At 39.1% G+C, this 27,336-nt stretch overlaps 2 protein-coding genes across 4 annotated transcripts in view; both read left to right on the forward strand.

Annotated features, from left to right (window-relative positions):
- LOC135484372 (alpha-(1,6)-fucosyltransferase-like) overlaps positions 1–27,336 on the forward strand; it is a 35,886-nt gene that overhangs the window by 742 nt on the left and 7,808 nt on the right. For 2 of the 3 annotated variants that reach the window (XM_064765761.1, XM_064765763.1), the window contains exons 2-6: positions 744–822; positions 9,453–9,665; positions 14,744–14,895; positions 26,062–26,239; positions 26,996–27,110. In XM_064765761.1, the coding sequence (XP_064621831.1) occupies positions 9,472–9,665; positions 14,744–14,895; positions 26,062–26,239; positions 26,996–27,110 (639 nt within the window). In that variant the 5' untranslated portion in view covers positions 744–822; positions 9,453–9,471. Of the gene's footprint in view, positions 1–743; positions 823–2,187; positions 2,474–9,452; positions 9,666–14,743; positions 14,896–26,061; positions 26,240–26,995; positions 27,111–27,336 lie in introns of those variants that run through there. The other variant, XM_064765762.1, reaches the window with a different exon arrangement.
- LOC135484375 (uncharacterized) lies at positions 15,657–20,118 on the forward strand. The gene is made up of 2 exons (XM_064765770.1): positions 15,657–16,908; positions 17,139–20,118. The coding sequence occupies exons 1-2, from the start codon at positions 16,343–16,345 to the stop codon at positions 17,788–17,790; spliced, it is 1,218 nt and encodes a 405-aa protein (XP_064621840.1). The 5' UTR covers positions 15,657–16,342; the 3' UTR covers positions 17,791–20,118.

The following is a 27,336-nucleotide window of genomic DNA, read 5'->3' on the forward strand; positions in this document are numbered from 1 at the left end:
CACAAAATATGTCATGGTCTTTAAAATAGCAAAGAATGAAAGGAAATGGATCAGCAGATTTGTCTTTTCTTCGTATTCTTAAAATTTTGCCCTTACAAAGGATTAGATCCATCCATCTTCAGCAATCCTCTTTGTCTTTGAACTGTGTTGAAAAAAGCTCTTGCTTTGTTGTTGGTTCTTTCTCTTCGTCATCTCCCTTGCATGATTATCATCATGTCCAACAAAAATCGACTGAGTCACTTGTCCATGTCAAACAATGATCTAGTGCTAATCTTGTCTCTTGTTACGACATTTGACCCAGCCGTTTGTTGGTCTCTTCTTAGATCATGTTGATGTCAAGATTAGAAGTGGTATCATTTCATGTTTTCTTCATTGATTGGTGCCATTCTTCACTGAATGACTTCTAAATCTGAAAAAGTCTTGATTCTTTTTGCAATATGTCTGCATCGCGTCATGTGAGAAAAGATATGAGCAAAATATGAAAGAATTGTTAATACTGGTATTTACCTGATCGTACAGCCTATTGACTGAAAAAATTTTCAAGAGATAAACTCACTCTTACTCTACTTTCTTTTTCCCATTAAAATATTGGGTTTCATAGATCTATACATTTGTAACTTGCATAGGACTTTTTCTGATCAATTAGATATTTTATTGAAGACATTTTTCATGTATTCGTGAATTTTTACTCATCATGAATTTATATGTTTATTCTGATTTCCACATGATTTCTTACATTTCAGCCTGAAGCAATGTTGATAAGGTTCTGATCTCATTTGGTGTCTGAAATTGACGGTGGTTTAGATGGAGTCCTAGTCAAAGGTAAGCCATATAGTATTCTTTGTGCAGATTAATTTCTTTCTTCTTAAGTATTTCTTCTGCACTTGGAGAAGTTATTCTCCAGAGTCCAGGGAGTATTTCTCCTCTAAGGCGGGATGAGCATCTTTGCATTCTGCATTGACACAATTTCTAGCTTTGATGTTCCTTTCTGATGATAATCACATTAGAAGCTTTGATAACTTTGCCAATTCAAACTAATATTGGAACTTGTAATTCACAGGCTAAGTTTGTAAACTGCATGTTTGTATTTCATGCATATTTAATTTAAAATTCACTGTGAAGTATTTTCACCTTTTTTTTCTTTCTCAATTTGCTGTTGGGAATTTGCTGGCATAAAGGCTTAGATAAACAAGCCTATGAAATAGCTCTCAAGTGGCACTAAATTCAGCCGTGGCAACAAAAGCTGCATTTGTTTAGCTTAGTAACCAGAAGGCAGTGCTGCCGATTGCCAGGCATATTCGATGCCTCTCTTTATCTGATCATGAAAAAGTTGCAAATATGCCAAATCTTTTCATTGTTACTTAGTCCTTTAATGAAAATGGTACTTGGCTATACATGTATATCAGTGTTAGTTACAACTGGGTTGTATTTGCTAAGTCATTGCAGTGTAAAGTCTTATGAAAACATCTACAATATTGACATCCAACTAGCATCCTCCATGATCAGTCAGCATAAATTATACTGATAAAGTTATATTTCCTGTCTCAATAATATGAGAGATAATATTGAAAATTGGTAATCAATTTTATGTGTGAGGCATGATTCTTTTACATTTTTTTAAAAAGGGTATAATTTATGAATGATGTTGTCAGTGACAAATTGGCTTTCTTTATGACCTGTGGCTGTAGAGTGGTTTCATGATTTATAATCAGTAATGACTTTTTTTATGAATGATTAATGATCAAATCTTCTTGTAGATATTTATAGGTTTTCTGGCATCTATGGTAATGATTGATAAAGTTAATATATCACATCGAAAGATACCCATTCTTGTGAAAACAGACCAAAAATATACAAAACTTAAGCAAATATTAACTGAAGCCAGAAGTCAATGGTCCTTATGTTTGCCTGCTAGAAACTGCAGTGATACACACTTGTGCCTAGAGCAAAAGCAGAGGAAGAAGAAGAGTCTTCTGTGTCTGGATAGTTTGTATTGCACCAAGATCTCCAATATCCAAGATGAATATGAATATGCACATGTATCCACCAGGAATAATTGATTTACACAAGCAGACGGCGAGAGCGCTACGGGATCCCCTTCACCAAGTAGAATGGTATCACCCTCGATCATGCTCTAGTCGGGGAATTCCCCATCAGAATCAGTTGGCAAATTGCGCCGCCAACAGCAAAATCCTAGCATGCTATGATTGTGTATCAGCTTTGCTTCCTTACCTTGTTCCGGCCGTGTTCTGTAGCAAGTCATTATCAAGATTCTTTGCTGGCAGTTTTGGCATTCTATTCAGCATTCTTGTAATTTGCTGATAACCTCTAGGATTCATCGAATGTTAGGGCAAATAACTTATTGCTTCGATTACACAGACTCTGATTAACACATTTAGTGCCAGGTTGGCTCTTACAGAAGCAGACAGAACATTTCTTGCGGATTACAATGGATTAATTAATGATTTGATTGGTAAGAAGGATTACTCCCATTTGTTTTGACAGTACTCATCCTCTTCTGCTGTTTGGTGTTAGTGTTCTGCATTGTCCTGTAACTTTTTTTTTGCCATTGAAATATGACATTTTTTCAAATGTTGCATTTTATGTACAAAATGACAGAAAATCTAAGTGCCATTTTCTTGTGAAAGACCCTCTATCTACTGTATTCTAATTTACAAGTTATGCGGTATGCAACCCATATCATGCATACGGTAAGCAACCCTTTCACTCATTGAAAATTCCAATGATATTGCCATCAGTACATTGTGTGCACTTTGATGACAGTGTATATTCCTCCTTTTGATCTAGATTACCATCGTCACGCCTCGCCCTGCAGCACTCCCAGCGTAATCCAATAGATAAAATGAAGCAAGTTACCAATGGCTCCTGGAAAAAGCATTGGGCCCTTCCCTCCCGATGTCACAATTACATTCACCAGGCAAAGACTTCTGTAAAAGGAATAATTATCGTCTCGCGGTGGTTGTGATTATACTACAGAGAGTTTGGTGCAAATATTTGGTGGTTTACAGTGTCATCATACATGGTCACGAGCTAGATAATCTAATATCTATATGTAAATGTAATGGATTTCATATTCTGTATTGACCTCTGATTTCATTATGTTATTCAATATCTTCTAGAAAAGAGATGCACCAAAATAGAACAAATCGATTGATTTGACATTCTTGATGTCTATTACTGGACTGGGATAGTTTTCTCATTGTCATTTTCTCATATTGCAGCTGTTACTCAAGGCTAGATCTTAATCATATGAAAGGATTCCATAATGGTATTGACTGATCAAACCGCCACATTTAAAACAGTGCCAACTAGTGGCCAACATGCTTTTGAAAAATACTTTTTTTCTGAAGTTATTAAGACCTTCCCGAGTCATTTTAAAAACCATCATACAGTGCATCCCAGATCACTCAGAAACCCTTTAAAATGCATTCAAATTCCATAAAGCTGTGAAAAATATGCTTTCTTTAAAACTTGCATAAAGAGAGATATATGTTCTGTTCATTAGTTATTTATTAAATTTACCCTTATATTGTTTTGAAAATCCACATCAATTAATTGTTAAAAGGCATCTAACAAATATCCTCATCAATAAAATATTTTTCTGTTTGAAAATCTATCTGTGCAGATTCATTCCAAGCTTGAGTATTGGTTGCCCATTGTGTTGCGCGAGTTGTACTGAAGAAGTTTACTTGTTAATTGATGGTTTTGGGGTTATATCTGAATGAAACAATACTGCAGAAAAGAATTATATTCTAAGCTTAAACACTCAGCAGTAATGATGAACTTTCAAATCATGATGAATGAAGAAGGAAGGTTCTCTTCATTCAAATGTAAGGGTAATTGTGTATTGTTATTTAGTACTATGTGTTTCTTGACAGTGTTTTGGAGCACCTTGCTCAATTTTGTCAAAAAATCCTAAATGTTTGTCATAAATGACATAAATTAGTGCCAGAAATCTTGAAAAGTGTGATTTTCATGTGAATTAAGGTGGTGTGCTCAACATCAATATCAGAGACAGAAAAAAGGGCATTTAAACATTGACGACACTTTGAAAAATACTTAAAGACCCGAGTCTTTTCTGTATGTCATTTTAAATCCTTTGAAATATTAGTTACTGTATTATATTGTGATATTATAATTATATGTATGATCATGATAATTATATATTTCCCATTTATTTATTTGAAATGAGTATCTGCCTTTCTCTGTAGCCTACCCTTGAGACATTAGTTACTGGTCATGTTGATGTTTTGGGTAACAACGCGAAAAGAAGCACATATCCGGCAACAAAAACGCAGGAAGATTTTAACAATACGAATTGATTTATTGGATTTTATAAGAAAGTCTGAAGTTATATAGGGAAACAGTGACAATAGTTTACTTCAGATCGATACTGATGATAGAAAATAATACAAGTTTTTACAAAAGAAATATTTCACTTGGTCTTTTTTTGTGGTGACTATTTGTTCGTTGACGAATTAGTTTTGGTGCCTGAACCAGAGAAATGGGCGGGCCCATTCTTCTTCTGTCTAATTTTAGTGTTCCACTGTGTTTTTCTCAAAAATTTCAAAGCTTTTCAATAAGGATCATTTGTCTAGCTAGAATTTAATATTTCATACTAAGTGAAAAGAAACATGGGGCTGTTTTTGCATTGTATGTTTGAATTATGAATTAATGCTTCGTTAGGTTTGATCGGAGACGCGTTGAAGTGGGTTTCAGGATTTTCGTATCAGTTGAGGGTTTGATCGTGCAAAATAGTGCAATATACAACTATAAACTACAATTTGCAACTCATGTCAGTAAAAAAATACAGTTAATCCCGTTTTAAAACCCTCAGTTGAGCTATCTTGTACTGTATTAATGTGTATAACCCCCAAGTGCTTCACATTCACGTCCATTAGCAATCAAGGGTTAATGGCAGTATTGACAGTTGCTGCACTTGTTGTTGACTGCAATTTATGGAAGTTAACAATATTTTTGAACTACAAAATGCATTCAATTGCCACTGATTTGTTATCTTACATCGCACAAAGTGGTAAATACACTTTTGTAGTTTTTGAGATAAAAGTTACACTGTCTGGGTAAGTGGTCCTTGATGATTTTAGTAAAAGCATTAGCATGGCACCTGAATGAAACTATGTTCCAATCTCCACATTTCATACTTCATGTAACTCCCATTGTCGGCACTGATATCGATGTGATCTTTTGTAAACCTTCCCTCAACTGGAATATTGGCGCAGCAATATGATACTAATCTTGACAGAGTTGTGATCTTAAATTTCATAGTTTACAGTATTGAGGTCTGTTTGACAGATTGTTATCAAAGTTACCCAAAACTCTAATAAATCCTTTTTGTAGCCCACCAAGTATGGTTGCCTTGGTTTAAAATTAATCAGTAATTGTATTTTTTTACGTTTCAAAGAATGTTAGTATTGTACATCAAAGAATTCAACCTCTGGGTGTCTGTTCCATATAGTTGGTGTAACTTGTAACATGTTGTGTTTCATTGATTTCTACTTAGGCCAAATGTTTCCGACAAACCATCTGCATGTTGTTCACCATGTGAAACTCATTTGAGAATATTTTAAATTAGAAGTAGCTGTGACTGTGAGTGTAGGATGTATCGTTGTGTCTGCTGCTTCATTCTTGACTAGTGCTTTCAATAAAAGGATTGGTGGTACGATCTGAAACCATGGAATTTTTTCTGCTGTCCTTATCTCAAAAGGTTTATAGTTATGCAACAATCAATACATATGTGTTGTGCCCCTCCTCCTATTAAAAGGGCACAACACACTCATCACAACAAGGCCTCTGGTGTTGTTTAACAGTGGACCTGAGATCCGTGCCTTGAGTGTGTCTTCAACTTTTTCCACTCCTTACTCAGTCCCCCTGTAATACATGCTAGTGGATGAATAAGTGTCCCAGTGGCATTTCAAGCTCAGTGCTCTGGGGTTGGCATGCCTGTGATGCATGGTGTCACAAAATGATAGATGGGACAAGGGAAGAAGATTCCTGTCACTGAACCTGTCAGGTGCATCCATCTTTAGCTCTGTATTGTTGATGTGCTCTGAAAGAGACTTTGTCTGTATCTGTTAGGCGTGTTCCTTGCTTGAAAAATTTCTAGAGATTTGACTTTAAAAAATCATTTGCCCTGAGGCATCACTGCATTAGAACATACAGACTTTCAGTTAAAAAAAATGTGCAATGTTAAACTCCCCCCCCCCCGCATTTTCTCATCGCTTTTATTCCATGAATTTTGCTGTCACCATCAGATCAAAATAAGCATCCATTTGCCACTTTATGTAATATTAATATTATGAATGATGTATGCTTGAATGTTTTGCCATACGTACAAATTAAATTTATTGGTGTTCATTTTGTGACAATTAGCTGATTGAACCACTCTCGTTCCGCACCCTAAAATGGATGAACAATTACTCTGTAGCCTGGTGTGTGTACATATACACTTCAATTCACTGTTTAAGTAAACGGCTTATGAATTTAACACAGAAAATACTTCATTGTTGATTTCCCTAGGCTCTCATAAAAATGTCAACAACCGCAGCATCATGTATAGAGAGAGGGTGGTTCTGGCAAACAGATTCTGTTGTTCTTGATTGTGGGTTTTCAGTCCGTGCTCAATGTTTCCGAAACCGATTTTAAAAATTCCTCTGATTTAGTTTTTGTCTCAGAACAGGAATATCGTGTTATCAATTTACACCGCCAAAAGAGTTTATTGGCGCCAAATGCATTCCTGCCTTGAAATGCGGGCAGGGGGAAAAACACAGCCAAGCAGCCAAAGTCTCAGCACTGTAGCCTTGGCTCGAGTTTTGTATCGAAAATCGGTACCGACCCAGCTTCAGTTAATTCTCATCTAATCCATCTTGTCAGCTGTAACTTTCTTGGCTCAGTAATTAGCCGTGCATCTAAATTAACGACTTTCTTGAGAATTAAAGTACTTTGATCAAAAGCCTGGGGGACGTTTGAAACATTTTGTACGTTATCTGTGGCACTGTACTGATAATTTCCTCTTTGCCTTGGGAGGAACTCTTTGAGACCTTAATTTCAAAATGTTGGTTTTAATATGAATATTCTAGGTTGTTAGAAATTAGCAACAGATTTGAAAATTGAGGTTTAGATTTAGAGCAGGCAATATAATTGGTTGCAAATTCTCCTTGTTGAAATAATTTAGATAGATGGGCTGTATTTGATCTGCGGTATCTTAACAGATGAGATGATCTTAGGGTCACGACCTTAGTCCAAGGACAGAGTTAATCAATGAAGACCAATCAGCTGTGACTAGCAATCTTTTATACCTCCCAGCAGATTTGCTTTTTCCCACAGTCGAACAACGCAACGCAACGTGGCGTCAATTTGATTTGTTCTTGATGCAAAAAGTGTAGGCATTTTTATCGCTGCTCACAGCTATCGGGTATCTTTATTAGCCTGCTATTCAGACACCTTGGGTGAAATGGACGGTGTAAATTTGATTCTTTTTTTGAGCATAGGGAACACCTAAACAGTTTAGACTTACATCTGCAAGAACTTATTGTACCACAAACCCGATTTTAGCAGTGTGAATCACTCGTGACAAGATAGCTTTGAGGCAATGGTAGTATCAGTATCTTATGCAGGATGTTATGTGCGGAAATGTTTCAAGTGATTCCATTGGACTTTAATAACCTAAAAGCAGGCTATGACTTATTCACGAACCTGTATAATTGGTAATTTATTTGGCCAACATAATAATTAAAGTACATGTATGAGATTTTTAACAGTGGAAATAACGGCCAGGGACACAGCCAAGATCAACAATTAGATCGCTTACGGCTGTAGCAAGCCATTGACTGTAAGAATTGAAAAATGAATCAGTATTGAATAAATGATAAGTTCTTCAATGGAAAGGCAAAATGGCTATGGGGCGTCAACAGGTTTTTCATAGATTCTGATTTATAATTCATGGCGTTTATTGATAATTACTTGAAGCATTTCCGTTTATTGGGCACAGAATCAATGGTATCACAAATCAGCATTCCTTGTATAAGTCACGTAGCTGACTTCATGATGGTCACGACTTCTGCAATAATTGAGATGAACTGGCGACTCATTATTTGATTTCTACAAATTCTAGCTACATGTACTTTACTGTACAAGACTCTCTCTGAAGTGTAAGCCATATCTCCTAGACACAAATCCGCCTGGCAAGGGATGACGTGTTTATCCATGCTGGTTTATCCTGAGCAAGTGCACAGTAATATGAGGATTCAATATCAGTGGTGTTACTTTCCTTAGCATATTAAACCCAGGTCCGGTGTCTGGGGTGAGCATTGCTTAGGAATACTGATCATATCCTGCATCTGGTACTGGATGGTGATGAATGTTTCAGTTGTGTCTTGATGACTTTCAGTCTGGGTGATTTGCAGAATTTACAGATTTAGTGCCATGATCTGTAAACTGATGGCTCCTTAATTGTACAGATCTGAGCAGATATTGTACCATGATCAACTGATGATTTGGTTTGTACAGATATTGTGGCACATTTTGTGCCATGAATGATCTGAAACTCAATGCCATTTCTTTCTATTGGTTTTCCATTGCTCTTGATATAAGTTCTCATTACCACCTCCTAATGTAGCCAAGCAAGTAATCAGTCCCCTAATGAGTGGTGATTAGTGTTGCCTCGTGGTCCTGGTGGGATCACAGAGTGTCGTGTGGGGGAAAGTGGCCAAGTGGGAAGTGGCGAAATGGGAAGATACCATCGTGTGGGCGCACAGCGATATCTAACTGTGATATCAATCTGACAGCAATCTGTAACAATTCAAATTAATAACAAATCATATTTGAACCATGGCTTGGCTGTCTGCAATCACAATTTGTTTGACTGTCAATTTGATTCCAAAACCATTTATTTTTCTTCTCAGATCTTATTTGATTTGTTCTAAAGATTCTATAATGAAAAATCACCTTTTAATATCCCAATATCTGTTTATCATTAGTCTGCATCGTTCAGTTTTAATGAGAAACTTCTGAATAAATATTGGAAATATCTGTCACATCCAAACTGATGAAAGTAATACCTGAATTTCAAAAATTAATCATTGAAAATGTAAAGTTGATATGAAAGTATTGATTTTAGTCATCCACAACTGATTGCTGGCACGTTTTAGTAATATGTGGCACATCTGTCTAGAACTTTAAGGTCTATATCCGGACGCCAGGCAAATTTTCCACAACATGTACAGGATGGGGCCACTTAGGACATGATTCAAGTTATTTCACTATGCCGTCTCTTCCAGGGGGTGTGCAAAGCTCTTGTTTGTTGTGTTGAGCCTCACAGCTTCTCCTGGTCTACCCTGTTGAGTATTTTACCCTGGTTTTTCTCACAGTCCACAACGCAACATGACCGTTGTTTTCTCTTTTTTTTGTTACAGTGAGTGATGTTAATGAAGTATGAAAGGCACATGGCGTATCATAGCGGTGCTGCTGCTCTTTTGGCTCGCAGTCGTTCTTTACATGAGCACAACACTGTTTCAGTCAGGTGACCTAGGCGAGCGTGCGGAGAAACAGTTACAGCAGGCATTGAAGGAACTCGACGCCCTCAAACATCAGAATGACGAATTGTTCAAGCTGGCGGGAGAAATAAGGTGAGAAAATTAGAATTATTGCCAAGAAATGTGCCTGAGGTGCTTTCCTTGTGAATTGGGAATGTGCCTGATGATATTTCCCAAGGCAAAGTGATCTTTTTCACTCTGATTAATGAAGTTTTTTAGGGTCTTCCAACTTCTCTTCATCTGCGGTTGTGCAACAGGTTGTTGGCAAATTATGTTCTTTGGTCAGCTTAAAAAGGACAGACAGAATGTACAGTACCTCTCTGGTCATTCAAATACCAAAGCTAACATAAGAAAATCGCTAATGGCATAAAAAGCATTTGAGATCTTTCTGGTCCTGTATGACAAGCTGAATTTGATATAACTTGACTGTAATTACAAGCAAAAGTTGGCGAGTAGATTTTAGCTGGAACATCTGATTTCAGAAAGGAGACAAATCATCCATCTTGATATCTTTGTACTTGCCTATGTTTTTCCTGAAACTATTGAGCTGATTTCATTCTATTAAGACAGTGACTTTGAAGAAAAGTCTCTGATACAGACATCAAAGCTGTATGAGTTAGGAAGGCAGTTGAGATAGTCTTGTCCTCATCAATATTTCATTTGAAGTCCTTTTGATACTTTGAGTAAATGTCACAATGAATCACTGTCAAATCAAATGTAGGTTTTGAATTGTTGATGTTGTTTGTTCATCTGATTGTTCACCCGGCTGGTTATTGTCGATGTTCGATCTGATGGTCCTCCTCTGATTGATGGTGGTTTCCCTGAATCATCTGACACAGAAAGCGTTATAGAAAACATATTTCATCTTTCCCTATCTTATGAATACTTACACAATAACAAGTGGATGAAAATGTTTGATATGTCTGTGGGGTGTTTCTCAATTGCTTGAATTAGTACCTGAGGGTTCATTATTTGTAGCGCTGAAAAGTGGCCAAGCTGCGTGTGGTATGGTTTATATAGGAAATTACTAGGATATTCCTTGGTGCAATATTCGTCAATTGTGTCTTATTACATCAGTCTTTTTCTGGCATCTGCCGGGAAGAAGAAAATTGGCATGCCCTGCTGTATGTCACATAGCATTTTTTGCTGAAATGGGGTTCAATTAAAGGGTGTCCATATGTCACTCTGTGGAACCATCTGCTGTTGATCTTTCTAGGCAGTCATTGATGAGATTGTCTACTTGCTGAATAACCTTACTCAGACAAAGCTAAAAATGCTCCTCAAGACAGTCTCCTTGATGACATGTGTTGCCTCTACAACCATCTGCTGATGGTGTCTCTATACACCCTCATTGATCAGATAGTCTGCTTGCTGAATAACCTTATTCAGACCAAGCTGACTAATAAAGCGTCTAGTTCCATAAGACAGCTCCTTCATTACATGGTGTTATGAGACATAATCAGTCCCCTCCATTACTGTCTGCTGACGGTGTCTCTACACTCTCATTGATCAGATCGTCTGCTTGCCGAATAACCTTACTCAGACCAAGCTGACTAATAAAGCATGACAGAGATGAGCCAAGAAATATTGATATCAAGAAGATGCTTTAGATGCCTGTACATTTCCTCTCAAGTTTATGTGGAGTTATATTGGCATTCTCTGAAAGTATCATTCTGAATTGGACCAACCATTGACTGTCACATTTCCTCACTTATTATCAATATCCTTTACAGTAATTACATCCAGTATATTTTGATGCCCATTGGAAAGTTATATTCCAGACTTCATTGGAGATGAAAAACATAACATATAAGGCTTCAGGCTGCGGACTGAGTCTTGACCAATATTATACTCAGCCGTTGCGACATGCAACAGACATTCAGAATCCAATTTAGATTTCCTGTTTCATTTATAATACATGTGTCCATGGCAATAAATCTGTTTTCACCAGTTAAAACATATTAGATCTTTTTTAGTGGAAGTTGCGTTATATCACTTTAATCCATAACTAAAGCTTAGTTTTGAATTTGTCAATTTCTTGTAATTATTAACTAGGTATTATAAAGAGATTAATCAAAACATCGCTGCACAAAGGCTATTAAAACCGCTTTGCTTCTCATATTAGGTTTAATCAGATCTGTTTATTAAAGATGCTGGTTACCAATGGTAACTAGTGATGTGCCCTTCTGGGGACTGTTTAGTAGCTTAAATATGAAAGTAAATTTAAGGTTAGCTGGTATTCTGAAATGAGAATGGCAGTTCCCATGCTTTTGAAGAGCCACTACATGTTAGTGAGTTATTATCACTCACCAGCTGTTGAGGAACACAAGTTTGTATCTTTGGGAAACAGGGAATTCCTTCTCCAGGCTTGCTGGTTCGGGGTTCTTAGAGGGTATAACATGAAATGTTTTGGTTCGTGAAGTAGCTGATATGTTGAATCTGGCGTGTAAGAGAAATTTTCTTTATCAGTGTAAAAGGGTTCGGGTGAAGACTCAAAAAGTATGCTGATAGATGTTTGAGATGACAAACTGCAAAGAATCTATGGAGTGGAATGCTCATCTCTGTTCATGATGCTTGATATCTTATCAGATTCTTCTTTACGAATTGCAGACAGCAAAGGGCAGTCCTGAGATTGTAAGAGGTTCCTTTAAGTGTCATTTGGTAAAATAGATATGCAAGCAAGAGGTGCATGGTCATCAGGATTTACTTGGAGGAATTCCATGACAATTATTTTCGCGCTTACAACGAACTCTCATTCTTCAACAAATGTGACTCAAAAATATCCTGGTTTCCACGGTAAATTGCCCGCAGCCTCTTGCTTGTACATTGGCTTCTTGTCACGCCGGTTTAGACAATGTCTTTGCTTATTTTATATCAATATCAACTTGTTAGTGTTATTTTGAAACTGTTCTTAAAGTGGCTTACCTCATGATTCTCTCAGCACCCCAAGTCCAAAAGTTGTGCACCATTTTGTGTCAACCTGTTTTCTCATGGCATTCGGTGAAAGTGATTGTCAACCTGTTTTCTCATGGCATTCGGTGAAAGTGATTGTCATACATATTTCATTATGTACTTGTTGCCTCTCGCTGTCCATCCTGAAATTTGGTCAATGCACTACTGCCTTTCGTTGCCCCATTTGAGCACAAATCTACCATCACGGCTAGCGCTGAAACTCGATAGAAACAGTTTTAGAAAGACCTCGGTTTCATTCCATAACAGAGACCCCACATTTGTCTGGAATGTGAATGCCGAAGTTGAAGACTGATGCCAATCGAATAATCTCGATTCTGATTATATATGGGATCACAGCCAAAACCCACTTTACCCATTAACACCGTTTGCGTCGAATGAAAAAAAAAAGGAGATTATACGGGAAAAACAAAAAAGCATTACGTCGGGAGAAATTACTATCATGGTAGATCAGACTTCCAAACTCAATTCATTGATTGTGGATTGCTCTCCTCTTTTGTTGGCAATAATCATCACACTGCGGTCAAATTGGATTTGACGTTTTGTGGATTAATCAATATGATAAAAGTCAACACAACATTCATGAATTAGTTGGGATTGATTTGCGTCACTTCTTCATTGAATGCATTTAGCAGGATTTTGGTGCATTTTATCAAGGGAAGACTGGGGAGGAATTTATTTTCATGAGCCATAGTGCATAAATGATATCCGATGTAGTAAGCTGAACTTCATATAATGTACTTCAACTGCAAATTCAATGTTCCTTCACATTAACATATCTGGCTCACATGTAACATACAACATTGTCAACCGTCTTCTTAATGTCGATTCACAGAGAATTTACGATGAATGGTGTAAATCTGAAGGAACTGTCATCCACAGACATGTGGCATCTGAACCCTTTAGGCAAATGGAATTACAGTGATGTAGAAACCTCCGTAAAACAAAACAGCATTCCTCTAGAGCTGTTAAGGAAACGGAAAATAATCCCAGCTGAAAGGTGGACCAGAACTCCAAGCTTGAGAAACGTAATTAAAGTTGTATCTTGGTGAAGTTTGCGTATCCATCGGAAATCAAGCAAAATGTCAGCATTGCACTAATTAACCAATCCATCACATAAAACATTCACAGAGTTATTACAGCGTTGTCATTTCATAGTCAATTTGGAGATTTCTAAATCCTGATACAGAGATGGGAACGTTTTATGGTTCGAACAACCGTAAATCAAATTATCTGATATTAGTGATAAGTTATGTGTGTTTGATGATTCCTTGGAATGGGAGTTGGCAATTAAATCATTTGCTCTGCCTTGATCACTGACATCACCGCGGTGATAAGATGTCTCTGGGGAAAGATGCTGCAGATATTTTTGTCTTTATGAGTGTGATGATGTTATACTGAAAACCAAATTCTCTATGCAAACAGCAATTTTGGTCACTGTGATCTGCAATTGTGAACTCTTTTAAAATCTCAATTTATAATGGCTTCTTTGCACTCCGTCATGTCCTTGACAGAAATGAAGATCAAATTTGTGGTTCTTGCAAAAACTCGAAGTGACTCTTGAAATTGTTGTGACCATAACGTAAAGTCATATGTGTATAGATGATAATAGCCCACTTGGTGAGAGGTGCAATTTTCTGGCTCTCCTCCACCCTGAGCTGGAGTGGTCAGCAAATATACTGCTTAACCATCAAATTGTAATTGTGCGGTCTGAATTAAGTCGAAAGTGTGTCCATTTTGCGATGAAGTGGTTTTCGTGATTGTGAGTGAGATTGATCGGATTAGAAGTGAGTCCTTAGGTCTGACATGTAGCCCGGCTCTCAAATAGTCATTTAACAGGTTTGGTGTTGAATCAGCAATTCAAATATGTGTGGTCTGACGCCTTCTGGCCGTGAGGATTCGTGTCCGGTTTCCTTCCAGAAAAATGAAATGAATTCAGTGGTGGATGTAACAGTAGAATTGAAGAATTTTGCGATCATACTCATTCTCTGAATGTCACCATGCACTCATTCTAATTCCATTCTGCAGTGTAAACATGCCTTGCTCTCGTCAGTCAAGTTTCTCTAACACTTCTCTTCTTCATCTTCAGCGTTCGCTCTGCACTTGTAGGTGATTTTCTCCAGGGAGTATTCCTCTTCTAAGGCGGGATGAGTGTCACGCATAAACGCTCATCTTACACTCTCATTTGATCCTCTTTCCAGAGATTTAAAAACTTCAAGTGGAAAGGGTCACCTGCTGGCATTGAAGAAACTCCAGGAGAAGCTGAAGAAGGTGACGGAGGAATTGGAGAAGGCTGAACATAACAAAGCAACTGTGATCTTACAAAGTGATGTCCCAGATATACGAGCAGGAGGTAGGTCACACTGTTACGCAGATACATCAGACCAAGAATTAACAAAGACTATAGTCCTTATGAATTCATGATCAGATTGATTGGATTCTGGTTAGGGGCCATCAATAGGATAATTTCTTGCCTTTTGATGCCTTTTTCTGCCAACGAAATCGCTCTTGTCAGTCGGCATTATGGGTGATTATCCAGTCTTATTTCAGCTCAAGTGTATTGAAAATGGACTTGCTGGTTATTTCAAACGTGCCAGATTCTTTCATTATGGGATATCAAATATGAATCAATCAAAGGAACGGCACGGTCAATTTAAGTCTACAATAGTGCTCAAGACCTGTAATCTACTCAATTATGATTTCTCGAATATGTGGACTTTGATTCTCGCCGACTTTGATTTGTGCGTGGAATAATTCATTTGCGTGATATTTCCATAAGTTGGCGTCATTAACCTCTCAAATGGGCTGATGTATAAATAAAGATTGGATGAGAGACCAGTGCATTTGATCAGTATGAGGCAAGAGTCTAAGGTGACTTCAAAGACATGATTTGTATCCAGCTACATTTTAGCTCCACTCTTGTAGTGTTTGGTGAGAAAACCAAAACTCTTCAGACCATAATGTAAACTCCAATGTAAGTTGCCCCAGTGTCTAGTTTACCAGGGTGATATTTAGTTTTCTTTCCCACTACTGACTAGCACAGTGTTAAACCTAGATTACACCTACATTATTCTATACATAATGCATTGACACACATATCATGGCTCCTTATCGATTCAAATGACCTGGGTTAGAATAGGGTCAGGTAGAGCCGTAGGAGATTTGTATTGTAATGCTGATAGGATAGGATTAGTCAACCCGGTTTATGTGACAATGTATTGAATAGAACTGGGCTAAGTTTAGATTAAGTCGGTACTTAGCGCTGTGTGTTTGTGTGTGTATTGGAGGTGGCTGTAGATAGTGTAGGCAGGCATTTAGTCTGGCATCGGTCAGAGTGTAGTCTGGTTTAATGCAGAAGCATACCAGACTGGTGTGTTCTTCGGATGTGTTAACTTGCTATGTGTTACATGTGTTACAAGTTATTCGTGGTGTTTTGCTGATTCATTATGTTTGGATAGGAGTCAGTTCTTACCATCAGTGGAGAGGACAATTTATTCATGTGTTACGACAGTGTATGTTTGATATCAGCAGATGTGTTAGCTCAAAGATAGGTGATTTCACACCCAGTGTTTAGCAGTTTGATGCACCTGCAGCTACCCTGCTGACGTTGTGTTAATGACGAAGTTCAAGGGTTAGTTATTCATGGTTAACACCTAAGTTACCAAGATTACAGCTGGATTCAATAAACTGTTGTGTGGATTTTATGAAAATTACACTTTTTACAGGTCATCTTCAGTACCTGTGCGGCGAAGACACTAATTTCTCCGTCATTTTAAGAATTGATTTTGAGATCGTCCGAAATGCATCACCTGCCACAGGGATACCAACAAATTCAGATGGCAGATCTGACAAAAATGCGAGAGAGGACAGAAAATTTTACAAATGAAGAAAAATGGACGTTGTTAGCCATAGTTAAGAAATTTGACTTAGTGTACACTATTGACAATCAGAAATGTGATACTCAAGCAATCGGCGAGAAAAAAGCTGCGTGGAGGTTTATTGCAGATCATTTCAACGTTCACTGCACAAGTAAGAAGCCACGCAGCATGTTACATTTGAAAGATCTTTGGAAGAGACTCAAACAGAAGTGCAGACGAGTTATGGTTCGTTTCCGAGCACTAGCGGCACTGGACGGTGGTGAGAGTTTACAACCTTATGACATTCCGGATGACATAACACGATTTCTGGCGGAAATGATCGGCGAGGAAGCACCGCCAATTCTGAATCCTTTAGAATTGCCAAAAGGACTTCTCGACATTGATGTCGACGTGAAGCCAGACCTAGAGAAGTTGCAGCAGTATTCTCAGATGGCGCCACCAGATACACCGCAGTCGGTGAGCTCTACTGATACTAACATTGACGACAGGTAAGCCCAACTTCTTAATCTCATGATCTAAACAACATGATAAAAGTTTTGATTTAATTGTATTGAGAGTCAGTCGATATTATATTAGAGAAAATTTGTATAAATGCTGTACGGAGCAATCTGAAGGAATCCATACAGAACCTTAAATGATTTGTATACATAAATGGCATTGTTAGTTCCTCAATCATGTCAATATTGGTCGAGCCTGATTGTGGTTCATTCTCTTTCAGTTCCAATACATTCCCAACCAACCTGATCAAAATCAATTCTGAGATTGCTGACTACGAGTCCCAGCAGGAACAAGCTACGACAGGCCAGGCTTTGAAGGAAGAGGTCAGCAGCGATGGGATAGGAAAGATATCGGCTGTGTCTTCGATTGCTGATATGAGCCCCTCGGGTTTGGATGATGATCAATCACAGGAAAATGAAGGACTGAACTTTTTTGTGAAGATGGAGAATGCACCCAACATGGCTGCTTCTACCACTTTAGTTTCACTTGCTGCCTCGGTCCCAAGGCCAGGGTCTGGGTTGAGTGCATGTGGTATGCAGGGAGCTAAACGCCCTAGGTTTGAGAGAGATACGCTGCAGTCCCATGTGCGGATTCCTACACCTTTGTCTCATCCTGTTGAGCATCGGAGTGATGCTATTGGTCGTCCCCAAGATGACATTCAGCCAGAAATTCTCCATATGAGACGTTTAGAACACGATGAGAAAATGTCAAATTTGAAACGACAGAAAAAGAATGTGAGGTTGGAGAAAAAAGTGATGAAACAGCGATTACGAAACCTCCAAGCAGAAAATAAAGTGACTAAGTTACGCACTGCCATACTGAAACTTGAAAAACAAAAACTGGAGTTGGAATTAAAGTCTAAATCAGATTGAAAAAGTGTTTGATAATCTGGAGCTTTTGCAGTGAGATAATGTGACTGGTACTTTTGTTGCCAGTATTCAGGTTGTTTTTTTGGAAACATTGCACAGTATCTGATAAACTTGATCTTGTCCCAATCAAACCTGGCAGTTGCCTTTGCCCTGGACGGCAATAACAAATTACATGGATTAACCAGTTGACGCAGCCAACCTTCCCTAATGCCCAAGTAATTGGAGTTTCGAATGTAGGGAATACATCCGCTCGTTGATTTTTATGAAGTCATTGCTGGGATGTGGCAGTGGTATCACCAAGTTATTATCTTCCTCATTTAGTGCATTGGGACATGGACGGAGTGCAAATGCAGTTGAGTGTAGGTTATGCATTAGACTTTTTGCAACGAGGCTGGAGATTTTATTGCACTCTGTGTGCAGTTACTTTTAGTGATAAATTGTTTGGTGCAACTGGTGAGCATGGAGTCGGTGGCATGAATAACAAGGAAGACATCCTTTATAGCTGCATCCATCCGCTATCAGCTAGGAAGATGGCTTTGGTCAAGAAGATGCTCAAGTGATAAAATGTTGTTTGCCAATATTACCACACTCCCACGTATCTTTGCTCAACATCCGGACGGGAATTGACATGTCTGGTTCATCTCTGGTCAGGAAAACTTCCATCTTGTCCGATATGCGTGGACTGGTTTGTGGACGATCTAGCCCAGTATACTAGCCTTTCGACTGTGTTATTCACTTTAGAATTAAATAGCCCAAGGGCTGAGTCTTATTTGAAGATGGCCAAGTCTGGTTCATGCTCCTGGCTTCTGCAACTTTGATCTTGTCTGGAATCTATAAGCTTGCATATCTTGCTAGGTCAGTGCTCTGCCTCAGCTTTGGAAGATATAGACAGTGACAGGATGGTGGAAGGTTTTGGTGGGTTAAATCAAAATATTCCAATTCATATCGTTGGAATATATCTATAATTGGCTCTTCTCATTTCATGCTCCATCTAAAATTAATTCTGTCCCCCAAACTTCTAAGGTTGAATTTCACTCATGTTAATTAACTTGAAAAATAATCTCAAGTTTACCGCGGTTAGGCAGGAGACGACCCATCTATCTCATAAATGTCTAAATTAGATTGCTGGTCGCCTTTCTGATGCAGTCTTAAATTTAAGCCACAACCAAATTGCGCCCAGGATGACACGACGTGACGGCGGTGGATTAATTTAATTTGGTCGCAAAGCTGACAAACCAAGATTGATAGGATGTAAGAAATGGTGGGATGGCCCTAAGCGCTGGCGGTAGGCGGTTAGATAGTCTTTGTATAGATTGTCCTGTCAAGGAGAAGAGAAGTGGATAAGATTGAGAAATACCGAAGACACCGTCAATGATAATCTAACCAGACCAGACTTTTAATGGAGGTCAAAACTGTTAGAGTTTCACACGTCTTACATGTACACAACGATGTTTGTAGAAGGACTATACTAGGAGTTAGCAATAGAAGCCTCAGGTCAAGAAACTTAAAATTCTAGTTCCACGTCGAAGGTATACCCTTTTGAATTTACTTAGGTTAGAAAAAATAGCAAGACTCCGGGGCATTTGCAGTAATTGGTGACTGTTTTTGTCTTGCTACCTTTTTCCCCATCAAAGCTCGACACCAATCTGATGGTATTATATATAATGAGTCTGGGAAGGATACATAATAGATCTTGTTTGTGAGATCACAAGAAGTCATGATCGTAAGGATCATTCGCCCCTCTCTTTTGTAATGCTATCTTGAGCTTAGGTAATTGGCAACTGTTGCGTCTTGATCCTTGCGAGGCTTCAGTCTCCCAGATGAGTTGCTTACATTGTGAACACACAGTAGAAGAGTAGCTGAGGTGGGTTGAACGCAAAGTAGAAGAAAAGTATAACTCACATCTTAATCAATCCAGCGCCTGTGAAAGCTTTCATTGCTGATGTAGAAACTAAGTCTTATGGATTTGATTGCAGTCTAATAATGTCTTGTTCCATCTCCCCACCCTTACTAATTATCACCCCCTAAGCCGACCATGTATCTCTGTTGATCTTCTGCTTTACATGGATGTTCGATGTTGGGGTTATTGTGTTGACATTCATGTGAAGGACGGAGCATATTGATGACATAGCTGTTCTCGGTGTTAATTGCAGTCTCATCCTGGATTCTCTTCATATGATTGATATTCTCAACTTGTACCAAAAGGATGCCCTTGTTAGGTCCTGTGGCACAAAGGGGACTGCAGTGATCTATCCTCTCTTGATCTTGTTTTGACACAGTTGCTGTTGATATCGTTGAAAACATGAATATACTGATATTTGTTCTGTTGCAATAAAGAGATGCATTGTTGTTTAGAAAGGGTTAAATGTGTCATTCATCAACCTGTTTCAATAGAGGAGAGATAATATGGTGGATTATGACAGCCGTACCATCCCTCTAATATTGTCACAGTCACATGATTATGTTTGTAGGGTTGCCATGAAGAAATCAATTAGGAAGATAGGAATCATTGATGGATGCCGATGCGTTGCTGGACCAAGGTCACCTCGTGCCTCGTTGGTGTAGTGACTCGGCTCTCGGGTTTGATCTACACTTTCAGCGGGATGCCTTATTCAACTCAGGTTTACAATGGGGGGGAATGCTCGGGCTGTAACGCTTATTGAGCAGCTCATCTGAGTTCTACTATCAGATGGTAACCTCTTCCGTTGTTGATATCGGACCATAAACCCCTAACATTATAAGTTTCAAGGCTTCTGTGTAGTAATGATGAATAAAGACAGGCGTCAGGCCTAACACACATATTCAAAATGTATAGTGTCCCAAAGGAACAATAATGAGTTGGCCAATAAAATGCTATCGGCATTTTCTGATGCTGACTACTCTCGGTGGTATAAAAATGCCAATGAATTCCATGTTCTTTATCCCAAGTATGTTAATGTAATATGTCTTCCCATATGAAATATGATAGAGAATATTTTCTCTTGAGATTACTGTTTGCTCTGTTCTTTGTTTCTTCATTTTGCAAGAAACCTGATGCTAATACCAAGAAAGAGTTGTGTGGAAAGACAGAAGGAATTGCCTTGCTTCGAAACAAATCAAGTTTGTGGTCTGCATACTGCCTGGAAAAAAGTCTCACACTGCAGAAGACAAGGATTGTGCGTTCTCCTGCTGGGAATCAAACCCGTGACTTCAGCCAATGAGATGATCATGAATCATTCAGAAAAGAGCATTCACTTCATCAACACTTTTGAGTGCCAAGGGGGTTTAACCATTAGATTTTCTTGAAATCACTCTTCAAATTCAATTACAGTGCTGACGGGATTATTTATAAATCGGCAGTCTTGTTCAGAAGCCAGTTAAAATGAAAGCATTACAGAGTGGATTGCAGCACTCTGCAGGTATATCGTATTAAAGTTCCCATAAACCATCTTGGAGAGGAAGCCATTACTACTAAAATCTCCGGGGCATCATTCAAATGCCAGTCTTGCTTGAAGATATAGCGACCTTTGCATTGATGTTCAAATGCTTAATGGGTGTCTTGAACATGAAGGTGTCAGGATTAGGAGCCTGGCGGGAAGGAGTAAATCAGTGACAACAATACGCCCAGGAATATTGAGAATTTTTGCATTTCACTCTGCTATTTGATTAATTGTATAATACTTGCACAACAGGGCACCTTATCAGACTACTGGTCTTCCTGAGTTGGCACGTTCTGCCAAAGATTCCCGATCAGCGCCCCCAAATGGTGGACTAGTGTACAAATGAAATGACTGATTTATCATTTGTTGATTTAGTGCATGTCACATGGGAATCACACACCCTGACATCACGTAATGTTCAACAGAGGCCGACCACAGAAGTCGGCCATTTTTTATCATTCCATAACCACTCCACTTCCACTCATTATTTGGTGCTGTGTCCACCTCAAGCCAAGAGATGTACCCCATCATGGTTTAAGACAATTTTTTTGTCATATCCAACGGCAACGAATGTCTTATCAAACGGTATCAGAAAACTTCATCTTAAGTTAGGAATGGCAAAAAGGCGTGGTGACATTGATATATTTTTTCTATGGCGACTGTTTGTGATAAGGTCGCCAGGGCTTGATTTACTGGAAATTCATTGCTGTATTAAGATGGCGACAACATGCTAGGGCAGCATCTCAGTATGACTCATTGTTATCTATCAGGAAGACTTCGGGCAGTGTCAGTTGCGTGTAATAAGTCTTGAAGAAATGAATTATGCCTTTTGCTCTGGGCAGAGTTGCGGATGTTTCCTCTATTTGCATGATTATGCATGGTGACTTCGTTGCCGAAGGCCGATGAAAGATAGGAATGAATTGATTGCTCTTTCGCACACGTTTCATTTAACGTTTTCACAATCCTGTAACAGTAATTTCAATAAGATTTTCTCTCTCACGGCCAAAAAACAAAAGCTATTTTCATTTTATCATTTGCCATCTTATAGTTACCAAGAAACAATGGAATGACAAAAGGCTTGATTGGCCTTCTCCACTAACCTCAACCTGGGCTAATATGTGATCAGTGAACTACATGACTACTGCTAATGGCTTGAAAGGAAATGCTCCATTTCCTTGGCATGGATAGGGGTCAGTGTCACTTGATAAGATTTCGTCCATTCAACAGATGAAGACATCCTGAAGAAATATACTCGGCACGACCAGTGAGGTATATATACAGCAGAGCAGAGGTTGCCATGCAACACTCTGTTAAGTTTTTAACTTAGAGTGTCCTTTGGTGATGCTTTTCTTATACTTGGTCAACTTGGTCAATGCTAGGATGGGTAGTTTTATCATATCATGTTGCAGTCTTGGTTACCAAGACACAACAGTGTGACAAATGGCTTGTTTGGCCATCGCTACTGACTGCCTGGGCCAATATGTGCATATGATCAGTGAACTGCATGACTCCTGCTAATGGCTTGAGGAAATGCTCCGTTTCCTTGGCATGGAAATGGGTCCTTTTAGTGGCGCTCGCTTTTCTTTTTCAGCCATTCAACATATGAATAAATCTGGAAGAATTCTCATCACAGTCAGTGAGGTATACAGCACAGTCGAAGTTGCTATGGGACAGTTTTGTTTAGTCTTAATGGACTCGAAGTATTCGATGGCAGTGCTTTATGTTAGGCTTATACTTTCACAAATGTTTGGCTATTACGATGAAATGTCAGCTGAAACCAGAGTCTGAAGGTCGGAGATGTTCAAAATTAGATTGATGGCTTATGAGTTGTCCAATTTGGTAAATGCGATCCAAGAGAATTAGATTTGGCAATGGCCTATGGCTCTTGACGACCACAGAGGCAGAGTCAAAGACAGAAGACATGTTAGACTGATCCTCATGTAGGGACTTGGTTGTGTGACTTCGGGGATGTAGTTGGCCGTCATACTAGTATAGCACTCTTGCCTGACTGATAATGAGCATCTCCATCCCAATTATTCAGACTCTATTGCCATGTCCAGACACGATAGTTTATTGGTTTGTTTCCATTCATTTGTGGAGAGATTATCTTGATGACATTGGCAGTTCATTAGTGATAATTTGTGAGGCATCCGATATCAGTGCCTCCTGTATCCTCGGCTGGCTAAAGTAGTGGAAAGTTTTGTTTTTTTGGCCCGAGTTTGATGAGACAGATCTAATGAGATTGTCTATGATAGTCTTACTTCAAGGGGCTTTGAAGATCACCAAGGCACAGTCAAAAATAGAAAGCATGATTGACCAATTCTCATTAGGGACTTAGTTGTGCAGCTTAGGTGATGTTCTTGGCAGTCATACAGTCTTCAGGAATCTCATAGGACTGTTAATGAGCACCTCCATTCCAATTATCCAACCTGATGGCCATGTCCAGACACAACGACTTATCTGTTTGTTACCCATTGTTTGTGGTGAAATTAGAGAGTAATGACATTGGGAGTTCGTTAATTATAATTTACGTGGAACACCTGTCGGTACCTCTAGCATCTCTTGCCAGTCTGTTGTGGAGAAGTTACATTTTGGGCCCGGGCTACTAATGAGACTTCAGAGAGGCTTTGAAGACCGCAGAAGTGCTGTCCACAATACAAGACTTGTTTGACCAGATCTCATAAGGGTCTTGGGCTGGCTGATTTGCTTAGCATGTAGACTGCTAACGAGCACCTCTGTCCAATTACCCAAACCAGATTGTTATGTCTCATACCGTTTGCTGTCGTTTGTGGAGAAATAAGGGTGATGACATTGGCAGTACGAAAGTAGTACTCTGCATGGGTCAAAGCTCTGATACCTTAGTTAGAACTGCAATTCATGAGTACATGCCGCAGTATACACTGCTGGTACATGTAATGGTAATAATTCACACGTATGTCGTACCTTCTGCTTGATTTATTTGATTTCACCTTTGTCAGATAGAGAGGGCATCCCCACCTTTGGATCTTGTATTCATCAGGGAGTCAAAGTGCCACGACCGTAGGGCTTACAGAAGATCAGCGCGGCGTGAGGTTCATGTCAATCACTCACGATGTCTCACATGTCCCAAGGAATTTTCAAACCAATTAACGAAGATGTTACTTCCAGTGATAATGTGATTACCTTGATTAGTGGAGTTGTCTGTGCCTTTCTTGATGTTCGTCCTGATTGTAACTGGATAAATGTTATAGCTTTTGCACTACTGTGGTTAGATGGGGGAGGGGGTTTGCACAGGTTATGTGAATCCCTCTATTTCATACTATGTGGAAAGCTGTGAAAGATCATGGCGGGTCTTTGAGGGTGGATGGCCACCACAGTTAGGGGCTGTGACTGACTTTGAAGGTTGATGGGGGGTGGGGGGGGATACCTTGATTACATGTAGAGTGGAACCCCGGTAACACGACCACTCATGGGACCAAGGTTGAATGGTTGCGTTTATAGTGAAGTTGAAAATCTGGGGACAAAATGCATGATTAAGTTTTTCCACCAAAATGACAAATTGACAAATTAACAGATAGATGTTCAGATTTTTCTTGTAGATAGAATGTGACTAAACTCTGGACACCCTCGGCTCTTCAGCATTTGCCACCCCCTCAGAGTAGGGGCGGGATCACCTCCAAACCTGGTCTCTTCTATCATCTATCCCAGTCCTGTTTGGCATGTCGCGATAGCACATCCCAAACACCTACGACAGCTTACAACAGCTTAACATGTCGCATAACATAGATTAACAACCAACCTGATCAGCTCGTCGAAACATTTCCATGGTTTTATAGTTCGTGACAAGCACTCTAACGTGAAGACTTTGCGGCCGGGCTTCATTTCATCACGCCGGTACTTTAATTCTGGTAGCTTTCCAAGTAAGCTTTGAAGTAGCCTCTAAATCTTGTGTCTGGTTTTATCTCGGTATAAATCTACTGAGATCGATGGGGCGACAGAGAGGTAACTGTGGCATTTTAGGCAGTTGAGAAAGTGGGTGTAGGTTTAGTGGATTGATTTGGTCATAAAACTTATATTCATTATGACGCTGTATAGTTGCTGGCGAAATAATTTTGCTAACAACATTCCAATTTGGCCGAACAGCCTACCCTTCAAGAGTCTAATCTGACAGGAAGGTTTTCTGTGGACATTTCCAAAGCAAACCCTGACACCAAGGGGAGAAAGGTCGATGAAATGTTTAGTGCTTAGACTGCTTAGAGACAGACATGCAAGTCTTGAAAGGTGATGTTGAGGACGCTCTAATCCCTTGTCATAAGGCACTTGAAAGGCTTGATGAAAGAGAGGGATTTACTAAGTGAACATTCTGATATGTATGGAAAGGATGATTCACTGAATGGCTTGGGGTACCTTTCAATATAGTGCAGGAAGAGTGCTTTATTGGAGTAAAATTGAATGTGAGTAAATAGCTAAGAGCTTTTTTGTTAGTCTAGGTGCGTTTGATGGTTGGTCAAATGAACAGTTTGTTAGCTGACTGTCACCGTTTGATAACGTGTCATGGTTCAATCTTGACAAGACATCTTGTTGAAGCATTGCCGGGAGTGCTTGCAGTGGTTTTGCAACGTAAGTATTCTGAGATGGAGGAGAATATCACTATCTCCTTCTCTTTTGAGTGAGTTTGGTCTGGATTTGACAAGAATGCCTATGAATTATTCATTTTGTCCCCTCTACCAGGTTTTTCAGGAACAGCATAATCTATGTACTTCAAATATGTTAGCACCTTGCTATTTAGTCCCATGACTAACCAATTTTTCAACATGTTAGCACCTTGCTATTTAGTCCCATGACTGACCAATTTTTCAACCTTATCTCTTTCCAGCGAGTGTTCTGGGTACAAGGCATGAAAAATTACGACGTAAGATAAACAATGGTGTGAAAGAGATGTGGTATTACCTCAGCAGCGAACTTAAAAAACTCAAGATAGGTGCTATTAAGGACCCAGTTAGGCTCAGCAGACAAATAGATAATGCATTAGAAAATGGTGCTGAACATCACAGGTGAGTCTCTGACTTTTCAACATGTTGCTACTTTGGGCTGATGGACTCAGTGATTGGAAACTACACAGCAAAGGGCAAACGGCAAACAGAGCTCACTAGTTCTGTGAGAGTCACCATGGCATCTGATCTATTCTGAGGTATTTCAGCCCGGGGGCAAGTTGAGATGAAATATTTCTATGACTTTCGACATTTCTTCACTCAAAATGCAGTGAACCAAACCTATAAGCACAACCAGAATTCAGAGTTTGAATTATGAATGTGATGTCGCATACATAATGCTGTGGAGTAAAAACTACTTCATCTGAATGTCAGCTTTACCCCTGAAGGAAGAAACGATTTAGAATCAGCTTGGCAATGTTCCATTGTGTTGCATCTTCTAGTTGTTCTGTCAATAAGACTTTGTATGCAGCATCAGAACGAACCTTTTAGCGTCATACGCTGCTAGTCTGTTGATTTTTTGCTCTTTTCTTACTAGATTTTCACTAGATTGTTTGTATAAATGTTCCCAGTAGCCTTTATTGTTATCAGAATAGCTAGTTGAATCAGATAAACAACTCCAGTATACATGGACATTATCCCTCAATCCATCCCTGGGTGTCTATTTTGAAAAATTGAGGCTCAGGGTCTCCGTCAGGGGGTACAGATACATATGGTATGGTTTGTGCTCTTTCATTTTCATTATGGTGTATCCCTTGGGCACTAGGTGGAGTAGGCTACTGCAGGTTTGCAAAAGTAACATTCGTTTCAATTTTTCAGAGTGATATTAAGTGATCTCGGGGTGTTGAGTGAGAGTGACGGGGCCAAGGAGTGGCGGGAGAAGGAGGCCAAGGATCTGATGGACTACATCAACAAGAGATTCAAACAATTACAGGTTAGTTATAGCAAAATATATAAGCTCGCCTTATATAGTTTTGGTTATAGTCAGTCTGAGCCATTGACATGCTTGATTAAGTCAGCTCCCAACATCTAACGGCCCATCTGTAGTAAATTTTTTCGAGTTCAGCAAATCAGCAGAGCGGCCAAATGCTAATGATGCCATTGCCTTGATTAAACTAATACCACAATTACATGGGTGGACAGATGGATTCCTACAGATA

This window comes from Lineus longissimus, chromosome 3 (assembly GCF_910592395.1).
Source record: "Lineus longissimus chromosome 3, tnLinLong1.2, whole genome shotgun sequence".
NCBI lineage: Eukaryota > Metazoa > Nemertea > Pilidiophora > Heteronemertea > Lineidae > Lineus > Lineus longissimus.

Excerpts from the sequence above, each read along its gene's own strand:
- LOC135484375 (XM_064765770.1), top strand. The coding sequence starts at position 16,343 with ATGCATCACCTGCCACAGGGATACCAACAAATTCAGATGGCAGATCTG. Across the intron at positions 16,909-17,138 it reads GATACTAACATTGACGACAG|TTCCAATACATTCCCAACCA; the intron begins GTAAGCCCAACT and ends ATTCTCTTTCAG.